At 39.9% G+C, this 19,813-nt stretch overlaps 1 protein-coding gene across 11 annotated transcripts in view; it reads left to right on the top strand.

Moving 5' to 3' along the window:
* The window catches only part of EML4 (EMAP like 4), a 165,865-nt gene extending 147,775 nt beyond the window's left edge, over window positions 1-18,090 (top strand). For all 11 annotated transcript variants that reach the window (XM_068939708.1, XM_068939709.1, XM_068939711.1 and 8 more), the window contains 6 exons: window positions 3,458-3,546; window positions 4,916-5,013; window positions 10,126-10,213; window positions 11,533-11,631; window positions 15,470-15,600; window positions 16,176-18,090. In XM_068939708.1, coding sequence (XP_068795809.1) covers window positions 3,458-3,546; window positions 4,916-5,013; window positions 10,126-10,213; window positions 11,533-11,631; window positions 15,470-15,600; window positions 16,176-16,640 — 970 coding nt within the window. In that variant the 3' untranslated portion in view covers window positions 16,641-18,090. The remainder of the gene's footprint in view (window positions 1-3,457; window positions 3,547-4,915; window positions 5,014-10,125; window positions 10,214-11,532; window positions 11,632-15,469; window positions 15,601-16,175) is intronic.
* Window positions 18,091-19,813: the final 1,723 nt, after the last annotated feature.

Genomic DNA, 19,813 nt, shown 5'->3' with positions numbered 1-19,813 from the left:
TGCATACGTTCATTTTGGGAGCAAGATCCTCTCAAGAAACGCAGCCATCAGGTGGAACCCAGCTGTTTGTAATAAAGGCCTGCGTGCAGCGTGCCGCTGAACGGCTGCATCCACCAGACTGGAAACACATTTCGTGGAGACTGGCTTTCTTGGCCACTCGGCAATTCCTGTTTGTCACAGCGCTGGGAGACCTTAAGCCATTGAAGAGAGCCAGTCTGATTAAAGCTGGAGGAAGCATCAAGAAGGAGCTGAACTAGACGTGGCTAGCGCTTCCTTTCTAAAGTAATATCAAAATTGTCATGCTGCACTGGCTACTTCTACAGTTGGCTGAGTTTGCTCCTAGGATTGTATCTCTTCTCCAGAAAGAGAGTCTGGAGAAGAAGGACACATATTGCAAAATACTACCTCTTACGCCAAATGCTTCAATGCGTACTCTTAAGAGCAGCTGGAGTTTTGGGTTGTGTTTGATACCACACAGTATTATGTCCGGGCTTTCAGTAAAATGGGTTGTTTTGCCTGTTCTTTCTGGTTGCGTTTTAGGCTTTTGGTGTTTCATGTTTTAAATGAGAAGCATTAACTGGAGCGTTACCTACTTTAGTGTTTAGGGCGATGGCAGAACAGCAAAAGGCATTCAGGAAGCCAGTTCGTAGCATCAGCACATTTTCTGAAGTTCTGGGCCAACGCGAAGAGAAAAACGTCCGTGCCCCAGCTGCCTCCCGGTATCTTTTTGTGCGTTTCCAAAGCATCATGGTCCGACTCTCCCTGAGGCTTCCTGCGCGGCTGCCCTTGCCAGGGCTTGGGAAGGAGCTCACCTGCCCGCCTACCCTCTCTCTCCAGGGAAGAAGGCGGTCACTGTTGTTGGTATGCTCAGTTTTATCTGAGGGTGCCACATCCTGCTGCCCAAAAGAAATAAATAGGCATCATGCTCTGTCATCTTGGCAAATAAATAGCTTTAACAGCATCGTGCGTACGTTTTCTGGTGAAATAGAGGGTTTTCCTCTCTCCTGTTCTGCTGCTCATGCATACGAGGTCCGGCGCCAGCCTGGGCTGCAGCAGCAAGGAGCGCTGTTGGCTCTGCTGGGTCAGAAAAACATAAAAAAGGAATGATGCAGTAGTGCGTTGGCTTTCAGAGCAGCTTCTCATGTTTCTTAAAAATAAGAAGACTTTAACTCGGTGATGACTGTACGCGCCTCCTTTACAGTTCCATTGCAGTTCCATCAGGATGCGCTTTCAGAGCGGTTTCGCTGTCGTGGTGGAGTAATAGCTTTTCTTTCAGTGGTAGCAAAGCAGCATAGCTGCTTTCTCTTCTCTTTCTTCCCTTCTGCCCCCACCCACCCTTATCTTGTAAAAATCTGCGCCCCAGCCTGCCGTATCAGACAGATATAAGCAAGTAACGTTTTACTGAAACATTTAGCAAGGACAAGTAGGCAGAATTGGAACTAAACAGCAGATAATAATTGTAATGCATTCAGGTAACCTGCAAAGCGTCCGTGTGTAGACTGGAAGTAATCAAAGGTCCTCTGCTTGGATTACAGCGCAGTAATACTGAGCGTGGTTTCCATTGCTCTCCAGTGAAAACAGATTAGCTGCTTTCCGCTGGTTCCATCTGTCTTGCACAAAGATTATTCAGCAGTCAGTGGCATGTCGAGCTGTTTGTGTGTGTGAGTGTGTATTGTTTAATTTATTTCTTTCATGTGGTTCTCTAACCACAAATTGGTTTTAAGCCATTGGGACCAGGCCGTTTTCCAAATATCTGGCTTTCAGACATGGGATCAGTGAGAGCTAGAATCTCTGTTCCATCTCTAGAGCTCGGCCATGTGTATTGTTGTTCCTGGAGTTTATTTTAAGTTATATAAGTTTGTTTTGGAATAGATGGTCTTAGTTTTAGCAATGTGCTTGTTCCATTAAGTTGAATATTAGATATCTGTGTGTTACACAGTGGGTGGAATTGGCTTACTCATATCTACAGTATGTGAACTCTTTATTTGCCATTAGATACAGAATCCTAGCCTTAGTGCATGAACATAGTTGTGAGATAAGAGCTTCAAACTGAAGAAATGAAATTTCTGAGGGCAGCTTTAATGTATTTAGCCATGTCGACATCTTGTGTTTTCATGATATACATGTATATTATTTTTTTAGAAAATTTTCATTTTCTACGTCTTGCTAACGTTCACTCTGTTAATGGGAGTTAGATGGGTATCAGAACCGTTGCAAAAGGCTCAGAGTCTGCTGATCTTGCCCGATCTGTGCTGTCAGTGGCCGTTTTGGTGTACTGAGCTTTTTGTGCTGCACTGCAGGTGCCCGCAGAGTTGAGTGCTTGCTGTGGGCTCACAACACTTGATAGCTGTTGGAGGGCTGGAGTTAGCTTTCTGGAGTTAGAAGCTGGGAATCTGAGGTGCCTCTGTCCTACAACATCTCTTGAGATTACTGAGTGGAAGTGAAACCCTGCATGCTTGGTGCTGGGTTAGAAGCTGATTTACCTTCCTTGTTCTGGGTCTGTTTACCTTAAAGCCAAGATTCTAATGGCTCGAAACTAAGCAGAGAGCCTTTTTGAGCTGCCCGAATTGCTATTAAAAAATAGCATGTCTTTTGGGTTTCGTCATTTCAGATCACTTCTGCAGGTTTACAGTAAAAATTCTCAAATGGATTTCTTATTCCTAATTATTTTAGAACTACTCTAAACTAGAATTTTTACTGTATAAATCATTCATATCCTGCCACAGTAGTTTTGTATAACTGCTCTAGAGTTATTTATTCTGGATTCGTAGCTAATATTGCAGCATAGAAGTTACTGTTAAACTAATAATACAAAATCGCTGTAGGCAATTAATTACCTTAGTTATATAAATCATCCAAGTGGGAAATAGAAGAAACGCTAGGTGACAAACAGTCAGATTTTCAATAAATGGTTTTTCCGTCTTTCTTTGATGAATTTATTCATAGAAATGGAAAGGATTGACGAAAATACCAAATAAGAATAGACTTTATGTTTTCAAATGAGTGCAGAAATGCTTTCCACTGCTTCCTACTCCCACTTTTTTCAACTTTGCTTCATAAAAATGGAAAGAGTAGTTTATAAATCAAAGCAATTTTTCAAAGTAGGATAGAAGCAGTAGATTCAAACTTTAGCTGTAGCCTTAAAAGGCTTCGGGATAATAAGTTGCAGTCATATTAGTTATCTGGTGGTGTATTTATTGTCCAGTAGATATTTTGCTGACTATGACAATGTCAAAGATTTTTTTTAAAAAAGGACTGTATATAAGTTTTTAATCTGTTCTTCACCAAAACTTGTATCACTTTGTGAACCAATAAAGCATTCTATTAAAGACTGATGTTTACCCTTGAAAGGCTGGCATGGGAATAAGAAGGAAGGCAGTGATTACTGCTCTTTTTCTTGATTTTTTTTTATTTTGTTTAGTGGAAATGGTACTCATTGGAATTCTCCCTTTTCTAGGTGGTTTGTTTTGGATGCAGAAACGAGGGATCTGGTTTCAATACACACTGATGGCAATGAACAGCTCTCAGTGATGCGCTACTCAGTAGGTAGGCAGATTTCTCGTACATTCAGAATGATTGCATGTTTTAATTTCTGATAAATGAGACATTTTCTGTTAAGCTGTATTTACCAATGCCAAATTACTGCCAGTCACTAGTAAAGGCAGAGCTTTGAAAAAACTCATTGATATCTCTACCTGAATCCTTTGTTACAGACTTGTATTTGGCTAAATCTTAGTTCTTGTATTTGGCTAAATCTTAGTTCTTGTATTTGGCTAAATCTTAGTTCTTGTATTTGGCTAAATCTTAGTTCTTGTATTTGGCTAAATCTTAGTTCTTGTATTTGGCTAAATCTTAGTTCTTGTATTTGGCTAAATCTTAGTTTTGTAACTGCAAATGTTGGTCTCCTATATCAGGCTTTCCCTTTTGTTGATCTATGCTGTTATAACAAATGTTAACTCTACTCCCAGGAAAAGTAATAATTCTCAGCTAAGTAGTTGGCAGCTTAACAGAGAAGGGAGAGCTATTAATTTTCAGTCTACCCAGATAGTCCGTAAATAGCTTTCAGTAATATTCAATATTTTTTTAGTTAATTTTCAAAGTTTATTTCTATAAAACCATAAAATTAAGTTCAGGTCTGCCTAAACTCAGAGCTGTTCACTATAAAGTATTTGCGATAGGGTTACATGGACTACAAGCCAGTATTGAGTCTCCTCTTCAGATATGACAAATCATCAAAGGCTGAGTCCTCGCTGTTAAAACTTGATGGAAGAAGAATCTCATAAATCTGTTTCTTGGGTGTCTTTCCATGTCAGTGGGCAAAACATTGCTCTGCTGCTGCCACATCTGACAAGTGTAGCAATTTATTTCAAAGCACTGATGTTCATTAACACTACGGAGGCGTTTGATCATGATTCAAGGCAACTCTGGACCACGAACCTTTTAGAGACAGCAAGGGTTAGAAAACTGCTAGTAATGTCTAAATGCTCCATTTACTGTTGTTTAGATCTTATTTAGCATTGGTTTATATGCAGTAGTGTTTTTTTTAAAAAGGAACTAGACGGTAAATGCTGTTCTGTGTGTTTTTTGTAATTAAGAAAACTCAAGTCTGCCCGCCTTCTGTCAAATATTTCCAAAAATCCAGTGCAATCTGAGGATTTATAATCTACTACACTGTCCGTTGGGCAGTTGCTTAAAAAGAGTAGAGCTGAAGGAACTTGCCCAAAAAGCATACCCACAAAGTAAAAAGATAACAGACTGAAAAATAACATAATGCAATCAGCTATGTATCCTTAAATACAGTTCATGAGCAACAATAGCTTGCGACTTTTGCCTTAGTGATAAATCTGAAAGAGTAAATTTTAGAAAGCAAACATTCTGTTAATCTATATCAAATATTTTGATTTTTTTATTGTAGATGGCACCTTACTTGCAGTTGGATCCCATGACAACTTTATTTACCTCTACGTAGTAACAGAAAATGGAAGAAAGTATAGCAGATACGGAAAATGCACTGTAAGTTTTGGAGCAAAAATAATCAGGAGTACTTGCATTTTAATTATACACACACTAAATTTTAAGCAGTGAGAGTGAAAAGCAAATCTATCGCTCTAGGTTAATGCTTTACATTTTTAGTTTCATTAGACATTTTGTGTGTTTTTTTTCAGGATTTAGTAAATTTTAAACTTCAATCTGGTTTCAGAACTGCTAGTTGTTAGGTGAACCCTTTTGCATCAAATATGAGTGATTTCGCAGACTACTAACTTTTTCTTTGAAATAAGAAATTAGTAGTAAGATGGAAAGGACATTGTGCATCTATATGCTGAAAATCTTTCCGGGAAAATATTAACAGTTGTTTTGCAGTTATTTTCCCTCTACAGATAAGTACTTCTTGGATCAGCATAATGCTGATGGTAGGATTTCATTAGAAGATGTAATTTTGGAGGTTGCAAATACGCACTTTTTAAAGCTGTAATTGTTATTAAAAGTTTGGAAACTGGGGATACGTTACCTTTCAAGAATGAATTTCTAGCCCAGTGTAAATAAAAGTAAGCGTAGCACAAGTGGTGGAGGTTATATTAGTGCTTACATTTGTGTGAGGTTTTCCCAGTGCTAAACATATCAATTTCAAGAAATGACACACTTTTTTGCTTAATCTTGTCTAATATCCTGGCCTAAAGTTCAACTGTCTCTCTTGGTCTCACATAGACAGCATCTGAGCCTCAATAGGATTTGCAAGTGATATTCTAAAAATAGATTCATATTTCAACTATGCATCCCCTACTTGAAACACTTGTAATATGTTTGTAACCAATTGCATTTCTTTGAGAAGTGTTCTTATTTTTAAAATTAAACTGCTTTGTTAATTTGAAAATCTTGGGAAAGACCATAAGCCTGAATTGTGTCCCCAGATGAGATCATCTACTAGAATTCCCTAGCCTTTGACATAGGATTTGCAGTGGAAGCTATTGGAGGAAAACAAATGGGCATTAGCGAGCCCTTTAGTGATGCCTCCTGTATCTTTGAGGGATTTCTGCTCATCAGGGGCGTTGAGCCAAGGAAGGGTGCATGCATTGGACCATCCAGCCGGTGCTGTTTAAACTTGCAGCCAGGGCCCAGCTGCAGCAAGGAGCAAAACCCCAGCGAAAGTAGGATTTGCCCCCGTGTGGTGCAGGGTGAGCCTGGAGGAGGGCTGGCCCCCGCAGAGCGCCCTCTGCGAGCAACGGCGTTGCTGGCGAGCGACGAAGCGTGGGGATAGCCAGTCCGAGTGGGAAGGGGAGGCTGCCACGACCAAGAGGAGATGGACGGGTTAGGGGGGCGAGGGGAAAGGGTGGTGGCCCCGGTGAGCGCTGGTGAGAAGAAGGGGGCAGTGAGGGAGAGCAGAGGGGCGTCAGCTGCAGGGGCTGGAAGGAGCGTGTCCCCAACGAGGTGGGCTTTGCTGCCCTGGGGCTGGTGGTCTCGGAGCTGCTGCGTTGGCTCCGGCTCTCCTTCCTCTTCTGCCCCCTTCCCTGGGCTTGGCCTGTTGAGGCAGCGGGCAGGAGGCGGCCGGTGGGTTTGGTGGCACTGGGGCAGGACAGCAGCGGGGTCAGCACGCAACCCAGTGATCACCAGGCAAACGCGGGGCGAAAAGGTAGATCTGCCCAGGGAGCCCAGTCCGGGAGCTAAGACATGTTTAATATTCAGCTTGCTGTGCTTCAGGGTCTATGTGAGCTCTTGCGTGATGTACAAGATCATTTATATCCGTATAGTGTACGTATTCTGTTCAGGAGAGAATGTTATAATTTAAACCAGCATTGACTGAAGCGTTGAACGTGATGCCCGTACTTTGTTTAGTTTGTATCATTGTCACCTGGAGGGAGCCATCAAAAGCAGAACAAATTAAGAACTTTCTTCTGAGCAGGATGCGGAGATGCAGTTTATTTGCAGATGATATCACCTTATTTACACAATCAATGTGTAATAATAAGTGATCTTGTAATTCCAAAGCTACTAGTAGCTGGGAATATTAATCAAGAACCAATCTTCAAGGTACTGAATATGGAGAATCTGCACTGAAACAAAAGATATTACCCCACTGTAATGGATTTTCCCTTCCTTGTCCTTTTCCTCCTCGTGCACCCTCTGACATTTTCAAGTATTTAGCTTCTCTCTGTGTCTGTCTCTTCCCCCTATCTTGGTAGTAGGTGGAGAAAGGAGTTCAAAAAGGGATGGGAGAAATGAATATTGTTATACTCGGACAGAAGTGTTAGAGCTTCAAAGCAGATTTTTTTTTTTTAAAAAAAAAAAACCTTTTTTTTTTTTTAATCTGAGTGATTGCATGAGGAAGCCAAAATTAGCAACCTGGTTTCTCTCTGAGCTGAGCTTTTTTCTCTCTGAGCTGACCCTTTCAGCTTGTGCAGAATGCAGCAGCAGCATGCGTATTAATTCGCTGAACTGAGCAGCGAGGCTGGTGATCGAGTTTCACGCACCCTGTATTCCTCTGCGCTGGCTGCCAGCGCGCTTGTGGGCTGATACCAGCTTGATATTAAGCAGGGAGACACCTTGGTATGTTTGAGACCTTGAGCTCTTTCCTGGTCAGGTATTTGTGCTCTGGCACCATGTCTTTTTTGCATTCTTGGGACATTCAGTAGCCCAGCAAGTGACCTCCAAGTAGTGTGACTCAGTCCTTCTGGTAGTCAACTTCTGGTTATTTCCTCCAACTTGAAAACGTTACTTGAATCCTTTCAGAAGCATTTTATTTACTAAACCAGCATCAGCGTGGGTATAAGCTGATCGCTGCTACTGACTGTCAATAACTTTTCAGTCATGATCAGGTTTTCTGTTGCATGAAATAGGCTGACTTCTAAGCCTGTTTCCGTGGTGAGAGATGGTGTTGGTTGTGGTCAGAAAGAATTTCTGATTAGCTGAAACAACCATTTTGACTAGTGCAGCTGTTTGGAGGGCTCCAGTTATGCAGGCAGCAATCTGAAGGTATGGGCTAGGCTATGAACTTGCAGTGTGACAGCAGCCCCGGGGTAACTGGCCCTCGTTGTGTTTGCCTTACATCACTGAGATATCTGCTAGCAAAAGAGAAGCAAGGGTTGTGCATCTGCTGAGCTTGCTGTGAGATAAAAGCCACGCTATGAGGCTAAACCTGAGATAATCAGTGTGCCCATGCCATAAGCTGTGGACGTTTCATCCCCTGTACCACTTAAGTCTGAAACAGATAAACATTACCAATGAAGGAGATGGTTTCCATTTAGTCAGATAGTTTTAATAGCCAGTGATAACGTGAGTAATTATGTTCATTGTATATAAAGGTACACAGAAGGAAAGAATAAAACGTTGCTTTATCTGTGGTAGCTGCTGAAGACAGCTTTTAATAGAAAATAAGGTTGTGCTATTTAAAATATTGTGACACTGCTGTGTTCCAGTTCATCCTGTGGTGATTGCTTGCTTGAAGGGATTTTCCAGCATGGAGCCCCCTGGCCAATTGCTTTGTTCACTCCCCCACCGCCCCTAGGAATTTTAACAGCTGCCAAATGTCTGGCAGGATTTAGTAAATGACTGACCAATTCTTTTCCATGTTGGAGTTAGCTTGCAAATTTTAAGGCTTGGAAAATGAGAAAAAAATTCTAGCCAATCCTACGTTTATTTATTTTTTTCTTTCAAAATACCAAGTTTGCATGTTAATATCCTATATCCTACCCTTGACTGCAAAGTAGGTATGTCAATATGCAGTTCCTCTGCTAGAAGCAGAGACTAATTCATTAGAAAAATAAATCTTAAAGGTTATTTTTTTTCCCCTAAGTGTTTCTGAAATCCCTTGCAGAAGGCACGATGACAGGAAAACAGAGGTGACTGTATTTCTACATGTAATTCTGGAGGCAGACGGCCTCTCTTGCAGTTGGCTGTCAAGAGGTCGGAGTGATGGGTAGCGCGGCTGCCAGCAGCCGCTTCGTAGGAGGCCCGGGACGGCCCGTGCTCCAGCACGTCCTGCGTGGTGCAGGCAGGGCCGAGGGAGCCAGCAGGGCTCTGGGAGACCCTGCCTTCGTAGCACGTGCCGCGAGAGGAAAGGAGATGAACTGGCAGCTGTCAGTCATGAGAGTGGCAATTTGATGCCCGGCAGAATGATTTGGAAGCAAAAAAATGGACAGTCTTCTTAGAGAGAGAAGAGCAGTAAGAAGAATAGGAGGGTGGAGGAGAAAAGAAATGAGTGACACACAAGCCAAGTTTATTCATGTCCTATTCCTCTTTCTGTGGATAAGTAACTTATTCTTACTTTTTACAAAATTACAGCTGCCCTGGAGGCTTTCATATCATTCTTACTATTAGTACTGTGCACTTAACAAACAAACAAAAAATTCATGCATAGCAAAAACACTCTAAACAGTTGCATTTAGCTTCTCCCTCAAATGTAGTGGAAAGTTAGCTGCTTAGGACTCAGTACGCTAGTGATGGTGATAACTATGCAAGCAGGCCAAAGTGTTTTTATTATTGCAGCGATGACCCTGCCTATATAAAGGAAAACCCATGTAGCTGGCATTGACGTGTGCAGTGTAAGGTGCATAGCAGAGGCTTTAGAAAAGCTTGTGAGGGTATCCTTGCGACACTAGTCCTTGATCTTGCACTTTTACATTGGGGTTGTTAACCAAGGCATCCTAAGTTTTTAGGATAAGCCAAGATTATCTGAAAGTGCATGCAGTTAATTTAAACTATTTTGTATGAACGGAAAAGTAAAATCTAGTCCTATCTAGCACTTTTCTAATGGGATCCCAAAGTGATCCTTTGTAAGTTACTTGGTTCTCTTAGTAGAAACGTGTACTTCAAGTATAAAAGTGAGTTCATCCATATTTTAACAAGATGCCTTTTAGGACTAAATCCCTCTGTGGTGTGACAGGGATGGGGCTGTTACGCATGGGAAGTCCAGCATGCTGGGGGACGCTGACGGGCTGGGGAAAGAGACCTGGCCAGGCAAGCAGATGGGGCGCTCGGTGGTAGCAGCCTGTAAAAGGGAAGTGCTGCAAATCTGACGGGGGGCAGGGGGATACTTTTTGGATGTTAGCTGTCTCGTCTGTGGACACAACTTTTGTCTCCGTTGTAATTAAAATGTACGTTTCACACAGATGTTGTTGCGTTCTTCTTTAGGGACATTCCAGCTATATTACACACCTTGACTGGTCCCCAGACAACAAGTATATAATGTCAAACTCAGGAGACTATGAAATCTTATACTGTAAGTATCAAATATACCAGAAACAGAAATATGTATTAGCTATCAGAACATGCAGAAGAATGGGTTTGATCGAAACTGCACAAAATGCTTACTGACAAAGGAGCTAATTTCAACTTTTGTAACCTGATATCTTGATGTTACTCAGAGCTGTGCATTACCTAATGGCAATGCCAAATATAGCTAGCTTCTGCACAAGGTCATAAATCAGGTTAACAGCTTAGAATTTACAGAATCATTGGCATTAGATCTTGATATTGACCTGGAAGTTTTGTAGATTGAAAATAATATATACAGTTGTCTAATTAGTGTCAACAAAACAGGTTATTTTGGAGGAGTAAAACCAGTGGGTCTCTGCTGCTGTTGTTTTTTTGTTGCTGTTTGTTTGTTTTAGCTTTATCTTAGCTGGTGGTGTTGAAAACTGAGCAAAGCAATACTACTTGCATGAGTTAATGCAATAGTATTTTCATGTTTGTTTGTCTTTTTTAATATATTCAGATACGAATTTAACTGTAGTATATAGTAGTTTTGTCACAAGTTGAACTTGCTTAGTGCAAATCAGTCTATTTTTAAACCATTATTTTATTCTTACCTTCCTATGGTCCTAACTGGAACACAAGGGTTGTAGGCTCTGGTCCTATACAGGCAAAAAGAGCCACGAATAGCGAGTAGTTTAATGTATCTGGCACCTTAACGTGTTCTTTCTGCCTGTTGCGGCTTATATTTCAGCTCTGGATAGTCCGATGTTAAAATCTGCCAAAATAAAATGTTGGTGATTGTAATTACCTATGTAGGGAAGCAAAGAGCTGTGACCCTTTAATACTCAACTGGTATAAAGAAAGATGGACGTTCTTTTGGGAAACAGTCATTCCTTTCCGAGTTAGAAGTGGAAAAGCAATTTAAGGCTCCTGTGGCAATAGTTTCTCACTGTTTTTAAAAGCAGAATTTCCTGAATAATTGAATTTTGGCACATTTATGGAGCTGATAGGAAGGATAAATTCTGCTACTACAGAACCTATTAAAACATTTTGTAGAACAGGTAGCAGGGGACCAAACTACAGGGAAGTATTTTTGAGGTACACTGGAATGGGAAATGAGAAGTAAATGTGGCTCTTAAATACCAAGTGAAGCTTCAGATATTTGGAATTTGATAAAAGACCCTACAGTATAACATGGTGCTGGTCTATTTTTGCCTCTGCAGTGTGATTCTAGACTTTTAACACGCGTTTAATTATTGTCTCCATTAGCCATAGCATCTTCAAAGAGCGCAGATTTAAACGTGAAGTTATATGCCATAACTCATCATTCACTTTTTTTTAAAGGGGACATTCCAAGTGGCTGTAAGCTAATCAGGAATCGTTCGGACTGTAAGGATATAGATTGGACGACATACACTTGTGTGCTAGGCTTTCAAGTGTTTGGTAAGCTCCGTTTAACTTGCTTTTAAACTATTCAGGCTGTGCTGTCGTTATTTATTTTGCTTCAATTTGTCATTAGAAATATGCTCGTAATGATTGGTGATAATGGTGCTAAGATGTCAAACCAAGAGACTGACCACAGTACTTATCTGTAATATAGAGCACTGGATATGGGTATGCTCCGTAGACAGTGTATACTTGATTTCTGTTTAGTCTTGTAGGTTGGGATTTGATTTTTCTGCTGTCATTTTAGGCTATCAGTTCTGGGGGCTTTGAACCAAAAAGCTGATATTTTGAATTGCTGATATGGTATACACACATTCTCCTTGCTTCCTGAATTCGGGATAGGAGCAAATCTAGCAATTACAGTAAAGATGTGAGTATAGGATATAGTTCATGACTTAAAAGCATGGCAGCACCTTGAGACCTGCAGTCAGTGGTGAGTAACATACGCTGCTTCTAAAGAGTAAAAATGCTTTAAAGATTAAACAGATTATTTGCCTAGTGTTTAATTTAAAAAAAAAAAAAAGTACAAAAAATTACAAAACTGACAGATGTGACTTTAATACTGCAGTTTGAGTCTGTGGCCAAATAGTTCAAACTGCTTTTGCTTAAGGCAACTCTTTTGGCCTTGAATTAGGAGTCCCTCTGTGAGGAGTTGAAAAGTATTGTTCAGTCTGTCAGTGTTGTAAACCAGCTCATGTGGGCTGGGTGCTGAGCACCTCACTTTCACTGCTGATATCAGATGCCTTCTTTAGTTCTTCATGTTGTAGGAAACATCAAAAGCAAGAAGTAGTAAATCCCTAAATTCTTCAGAGAGGTGAGGGTTAGATCTACAAGCCTTCATGCAGCTACTAGGAGTTCAACTTCGAACATCAGTTTATATGCAGGGTGGGAGAAAATCAGATAAATCTGAGTGCTTTAAGTAGCCTCTGACAACTGTCATGTATATTCATCAATTCCTTAATGAGCAAGTAGTCTTAAAGGACTGCGGTTGGTTTGGTACTAGCAGTGATGCTCTTGTACGGCATATTAATGCGGTAGAAGGCAGTTCGGGATTTATAACCAAGCCTGCTTTCCTTTCTCCACGGGTACCAAAGATCTGAGGCCGAGCAGGGAAAATAGGTGGGGTCAGAGGAGGATGCTGACTGGTTGATTAACTGTGTAAATATTTTTCTGAGGAGTCTGGAATTTGAGGTAGGTAGAAGATATGAATTGGAACATGCTATTTGTGGAGCTGAATACTGTTGTTTGTTGTTATTGTGATGAGACTATTGGCTCCTGAATTGAACTGGGTTCTAAATGTGCTTTTTGATTCAGTCTGTCTTGGTGAAAATGAGGTGTTTTCTCGTAGTGTCCCATACATGTAAGCCTAGACTAATTGAGAATATCAGTCTGCAGTATTCATTTCCTAACTTTTTGTGCTACTGTGTAGCTAAGACCGAAATAATGAAGACTGTAACATAAATGGCTTTTTCAAATGGAATACTAGAATATTCAACAGAAAACAGAGAAAATGAAAAAGCAAGGCTGTGTTTCATGTTAGTACAAGATCTTTGCACAGCAGTAATGAAAATACTTTGTAAAGCAGATGGATTGAATGTTCCTTTTGGAATAGCCCGAGATCTCAAGTCATTTAACATTTTACGCTAAGTACTTAAAAATCTACATAAAATCTGAAGGTGGTATAAGGTGTCTTCCTCATAGGTACTGAAATTTTACCACTGCACTTGGTAATAGAACAGGTAGAATATGGGGAACAGCTCTCTGAATCCCTACACTTTCTCGGAAATGTCCTTTATCCCTGATATAAAGAGATTGGGTGTGGGAATGCAGAAATAATTCAGTCTCTTTGTTCAGTTGGTCACTTACAAGGCGTTGACTGGGACAGTCTCATCAGCTTTGATGTGAACATCTAGACCATTGATTTGTCTTTAACAACCATCAAATAGAAACTGCTGGTGACTCGGGTCAGATTGAAACCAGATGACTGGAGATGAGCAGCTCCCATAATCACCGTTCTGAGGCATTCCAGCCTTTTTTACTTTTTGTTTTAAACTGCTCTTCAGTGGCTATGTCTCCTGATTCTGTCTGCATTCCCTTCCGGATTAATATGAGCTGTAACCACTCTGGATTAAATTTAATTAGTCTCAACTGCTCTAAAAATCTTCAAAGTGCCAGAGGGACCTTGGAGCAAAGTAGATATAGCAGATAATATGTTGTTATTTTTGGGCAGAAGAGAATATATTTAATCTAGAAAATATAAAAGTGAACTTTTCAGCCAAGATCCGTCATGCTTTAGTTTTATATTGTCTAGTAGTCTGACCCCCTTTACAGAATCTTAAAATCATGGCTCGATCTCAAACAAAGTATTCTCCTGTTAAATCAGACAGAGCAGCTAAGTCAAACCAGCAGTTAACTGCCAAAGGAGAAGTCTGACCCTTTGGTGAGCCGGCTCATGGATGCAAACAAGCAGAGGGCTGCTCGCTTGGATATGCAGGGGGGAGGGCTAAGTTTATGGGTGTGGGGCTTTTTGAGCGTGTGTGTTTGCTTGTTCTGCTAATTTAGCTGTATGGATAGTGTGTCCGTGGGGTCAGGCATGTCCTGTTGTCAGCAGAAGAAAGCAGATGGAAATGCATGATGGGGATGAGAGTAGCATTGCTCCTTTTTGGCAGTAAATGTTTGTGTGTTGGCTTAGCAGTATCATCAGTCTGCACCCGGAGCACTTGAAGTCACTCCTTCATTTACTGCACGTTTCCCACATCTTCCTCAGAGCAGGTTCTTTTGGAGAGACTTCTGGCTAGCAGAATTTATTAAAATTGAAGTGCTGCTGTCATACCTAATAGCAGAGTTATATTACTTCATATTCTTTTTTTTTCAAGTTCTTAAACACTAAATACTTGATCACATTAATGCCTTGTTTTCTCCTTGCTTTTACCTCATACATTGCAAGCAAATCCTGCTGTCTTTTGGCAAAGGGTTATCTTGCATTTAGAAGTGCTAAAAGAATTTATGAACCCCAAAGATACAAAATAAGAGACCCAATCTTGACTCTTTCTCTTTTTAGTCTTAAATTAAAAAGAAGATCAAATAGCATGGTTGGTTATTCAAAAAAACTAACTCTGAATTATTTTTTAAAAAAAGTGTAAATTAGCATGTTCTAATCCCTTGCTTAGCTTTTGTTCAGTTTTTCTCCCAGATGTGAATCACAAGTTTTGTTACAGGAATCTCTGCATTTATTTGTTGTTAAAACTACAACCCCGTATTTATTCAGTGCTTCTCCTCCAGGCAATGTTGTTATTCTTTTGTCTAGACATATCAGCGTCATGCTTCTCACTTAAAAGCATATTGAATTGTACTTAAGCACTTGACAGCACTTTTGTCTAAGGAACATGTACAGGCTGGGTTTCTGTGTAAAGTATCATCAATCAATTGTCTCTTTCCAATCATGCAAATATTAAAAAATGCCCCAAATTTAAAAAAAAAAAAACACACACAAGAATTCTCTACATGGTGCACTGTATCTTGGCTTGTTCAGTGCTTCGGTATCAGCTTTTAAAACGTTTATGCAGAGACTGAGGTTTCGATTAGGAAGCTTATCAAGTCTGAGAGGTTGTCCTGGCCGAGGTTTGGGGTTTTGTGGGAGGGAGCAGTGTTAAACTAGCAAAAAATTGTGAAGCTCATTTCAACACCTTTTTGGTTTTTCTGATTGAATAGCTTGTTTACTTTTAATTATGCTTCTGTTTTCTCTGGCTTTATGGATTTTATTCTTGTTTATGGATTGCCTTTTATTTCGTTTTTTAAACTACCATCACTAAATATAACTGTTCTGCCCTCTTAGGAGTTTGGCCTGAAGGATCAGATGGGACAGACATAAACGCCCTTGTCAGATCCCATAACCGAAAAGTGATAGCAGTTGCTGATGATTTTTGTAAGGTCCATCTCTTTCAGTATCCCTGTTCCAAGCCAAAGGTAAGTCTAGACCAGTCTAGTCTATGTGATTGTATGCATTGCATGAAGTCTCCTGTGCCAGACATCTGCTTCCAGCCCAGTTATTTTGCAACCTTGCAGCCAAACGGTACATTTTTTTTCTGAGAACAAAGCTAGAGGAAAAAAAGGATTATTTCCCCATGAATTTTATATGGGGAAATATGAATCGTGTGTGTATATATAATTTTAATTATATAAGGAATCACACACACACACACACACACACACAAAAATACTGATGCATATATGTATGTATATATGAAGTAGCTATAGCTGTCCTTTAGTTCTGAAGGAGAGGCTTGGCGCTTTCTGTTGGCTGGCCTTAGCGTTAAGTTTTTTGCTTTTTGCATGAAGATCGTCCTAAATTTGTCCCAAGTTATAAGCCTTAAGAAAAGAGGATATTTTGGGGGGGAAAAAACAAATATGAATTGGTACTCTTATGTGAATAAAGGGCTCTGTTGAATGGCTGAACAAAAATGTAAGTAATTTGTTTAGATTTCAGTATCATGAGCTCTTCTAGTCAAGTGTATGATTTATTTTCCTGTTTATTTCAATAGGCCCCAAGTCACAAATACAGCGCTCACAGTAGTCATGTGACAAATGTCAGCTTTACCCATAGTGATGGTCACTTGATTTCAACTGGAGGGAAAGACATGAGTATTATTCAATGGAAACTTGTGGAGAAGGTAACTCTACCACAAAATGACATTGTAGTAGAAATTGGTGCAACCAAAGTGCCCATCCCTGCCAGTGAAAATGCTGTACAGTCTCCTGCACCTCTCCCACAGCCTTTTAATGAGATGAATCAAAATGAAAGTGTAACTGGCAGCTCTCCGGCTTCCTTGGAGAGCAACTTGGAGCAGTCTGTGGAGGCTGGTGAGGAGCAGAGTGAGGAGCAAAGCGACGGGAGCAGCCTGGATCCTGCAGAGCCGGGCTATGAAGAACCATCCAACGAGACAAGTGAGGAGCACAGTGAATCCACTGTCACTGAGGAACAGCAGGATAACTCACCAGTGTCTTAACACTTCCAACTCGGATGGTTTTTATTTTCCCTTGGTGTGTGTTACTTCATTAAGGGGTGAGGGTTCAAATAGGGAAAAGTAGCTGAGATTCATGACCACACCAGCTTTTGAGTTTCAGTGAGATTTTTAGTCTGACCTTCAGTTCAATATGTGGAACCATCTCAAGGGCCCAGCTTCATGGTTTGCGTCAAGATCTGATCAAAGTTAGTAGTGGACGTTATCGTAGATTCATCTTAGTACTGAAATTGCTGTCAGGAAGTGGCATGATACATATACTGGAAAAAAGGTTTGCTCTAAGAATTAGCTGAAATAAACCAGCTTAACAATGTAAAAGTGTTCTCTGATAGAGCTAAAACCAAAGAGAGACACTGAGTGATTCCAGCTGAGTAGTAGTTCGCTGTTTTTTCCAGGTGTGAAAACAAACAAAAGCCCGAAAAGCTCTTTGTAGAGCTGTTTTCCTTTTTTTTTTCCTTAATGAGAGAAAGAGAGGAAAAACAATGTAATGATGCCATGTGTGTGGCAATGCCTTCTTGATCTAACACATATGCAATTTTCTAACACTACTAATTGCTAATGGAGTCTGGACATGCTCACAGTTGGTCTGCCCTGGGTGCTGCTATTTCTAAAGCAAATCCTATCGAGGAACAGTATTGGTTGTTCCATTCTTACAGACTATTTAATAACAGACTGACCACATACCAGTGTGTTTCACTTGTTCATGACCTGAAAGTTGATTTGAGTTGTAGATTGTAATTGTCTTCAAAGAATTGCTTGCCTAGAGAGTATGAAACTTAAGAGAGTCTTTACAGCGACCTTGAAGTGAATGGCAGAGAATGTGTGGCAAGAACACAAAGTCAGATGGGCTCTAGAGTTAAACTTTAAGCCTTCAAGCAGAACTTGCTCCCTCCCTAGTAGGAGAAATAAAAATACAGTTAACTTAAATTATTAAATTGGTGCTTGGGATTAGTTTATTAAGTTGATTTTTTTTTTAAAGAGGTAACTCTAAGAATCATTAAACCGCAATTTTTTCTGGCTCCTTTAGCAGTTGTGATATAAGCATAAAGTAATTTAGATGATGTTGTGATTTTTCAGACTTGCTAATCTATTATTTTTGTGATTTTTTTTTTTTTCCTTCCCCCACCCCGAGTTGCTGTAAGCCATGCAGCTCTCATGTGGCTATACCTGGCCAGTTACGGGATATCTTGGCATTTGTTATGCATTTGGAAAGTAATTTTTTTTACGACGTTTGTCAGATAGCTACAGTTTTTTTTCTTAAGTGCATACGTTTCCTACTTTAAAAAGGTATAGATTTACTGACAGATATCCATTTCCTATGTACTTGTTTATATTTTGATTACATAGAATTTTCTTTTTTTAACTTGCTGCATTGTGCTGATATTTTAGTTTTTAGTTAGAATATCTTGTTTAGAAACTTTGGATGAGTTCATAAGTCTTAATTGTGCAAGCGTTTACGTGATTGTGCCATTCCAAAGTGCATCAAAACTGTCATTCCCTTACTAGTATCTTCTCAGGAGAAATGCTACAGATCAGGTATTTAGTCATCATTTGGAAAGATAAAAGCAAATGGACTCCCAAAGGACATTTAGAACATTTATATATAAAATATATAAATATATATATATATACACACATATATATATAAAATATCCTCTTGTTTACAACAGTTCCAGAAACCTCAAAGTAGTTCCCTTCCGATGGAGGGAGATATGGATTCCATGCAACCCATCTGTTTAAACTGTGCTCTGTACATAGTGTTTTACTGGAGGGCTCTAGTATGCCTGAGTTGCAAATTTGCCAAATAGCAGCAATGGAAGATAAAGATCAACTCATCAAAATACGTGGTTCCAAATGAGGAATATGCTGTAGGTTTGGAAAATAATCCTAGTAAAGGAAAAAGGATTTTAGAGCTAATGAGGCACAGAGCTCTCTCTGATTTTTATGAACTCCACATAAGCAACACATTTCATTTGGAACATCTGTCACCTGGGGTTGCCATATAAAGTGAGAGTTATAGTCGTGATATTCTTGTGTTTGTAGTTCAGAAGACTCTACTAATATGCAAAAAGCCTTACAGCTTTCAATTGCTGGCAACTACTGTTTAACAAATAATTGAATCTGTGATAATGGATGGAAATGGGTGGGATTATGTAACTGTAGATGTTTTAGAAAAATAATTGTGAATGAATTATGATTAAGAGTGTTTCATGTGAAGATGTTTGAGCCATTTCTATCTATCATGCATTCCTGTCTCAAGGCAGAAAATTTTGAAGATTAAAAAATAAAATAATCAAAATAATAAACTGCAGTGTCTTTTTCCATGTCTGTACTGTTTTTTTCTGTGCACAAAGTGCATGTCATCTTAGCGTTTGCAGAGTGTGGAGGATTTTAGAAGAGGGGAGAAAAAAGAATCTTTTTTAACTTGTGCTTTTTTGATAACCCTCTAGACTTGGGAAAAATAAGTTCATTCAACATGGTGAATAATCCTGACACTCCTAAACAATATTCTTGACTGTTGACTTCTGAAATGTTTTCTGACGTCTCTCTCTTCCATTATTGATTAATTACCTACTAGCCTTATCATATTGTAGCTGATTGATGGTAGTAAATTGATGGGAATCATGGCATTGCAAATAGGTATTTGTCCTTACGTGTTGCAGTCTACCTTCCTGGGTTCTGTCAGAAGCTTTCTACTGGAAGTCTCATGAAAAGTGTGAGTATATTTTGGACATAACACGTTGAATGTCACAATGCTTCCACGTTCTTAATGGTCTCTATCCAGTTGCAGATGCAGAAAGTCACACACGCTTCATTTTCTTAATATATTTCTTGTGTAAGATTCTCACAATCCTTTATGAAAATTTGAATCACCTCCATTGCTTGCAGCTGGTTTCTGTCATTCTCGAGAAGGCAGGGTGTGGTGGAGAGGAAAAAAAGCCTTCAGGATAGCCAAATATCTTAAGCTTATCCTCCTTTTAAAAATGCCTTTTAAAAGCATGGGACTGGAAATATCAGTGACTCTTCAAATTGTCAGGAAAATTTTGTTGCTCTAACTGGAGCAACAAGTAGATGTCTTAAGGTCATGCCACACTGTTCCTGGAATGCCTACACCATCATGTACCACTTTGCGCTGGGGGCAGCTGTACAGCAGAGTG

Source organism: Struthio camelus, chromosome 3, assembly GCF_040807025.1.
Source record: "Struthio camelus isolate bStrCam1 chromosome 3, bStrCam1.hap1, whole genome shotgun sequence".
NCBI lineage: Eukaryota > Metazoa > Chordata > Aves > Struthioniformes > Struthionidae > Struthio > Struthio camelus.
This window is presented reverse-complemented; position numbering and strand designations above follow the sequence as displayed.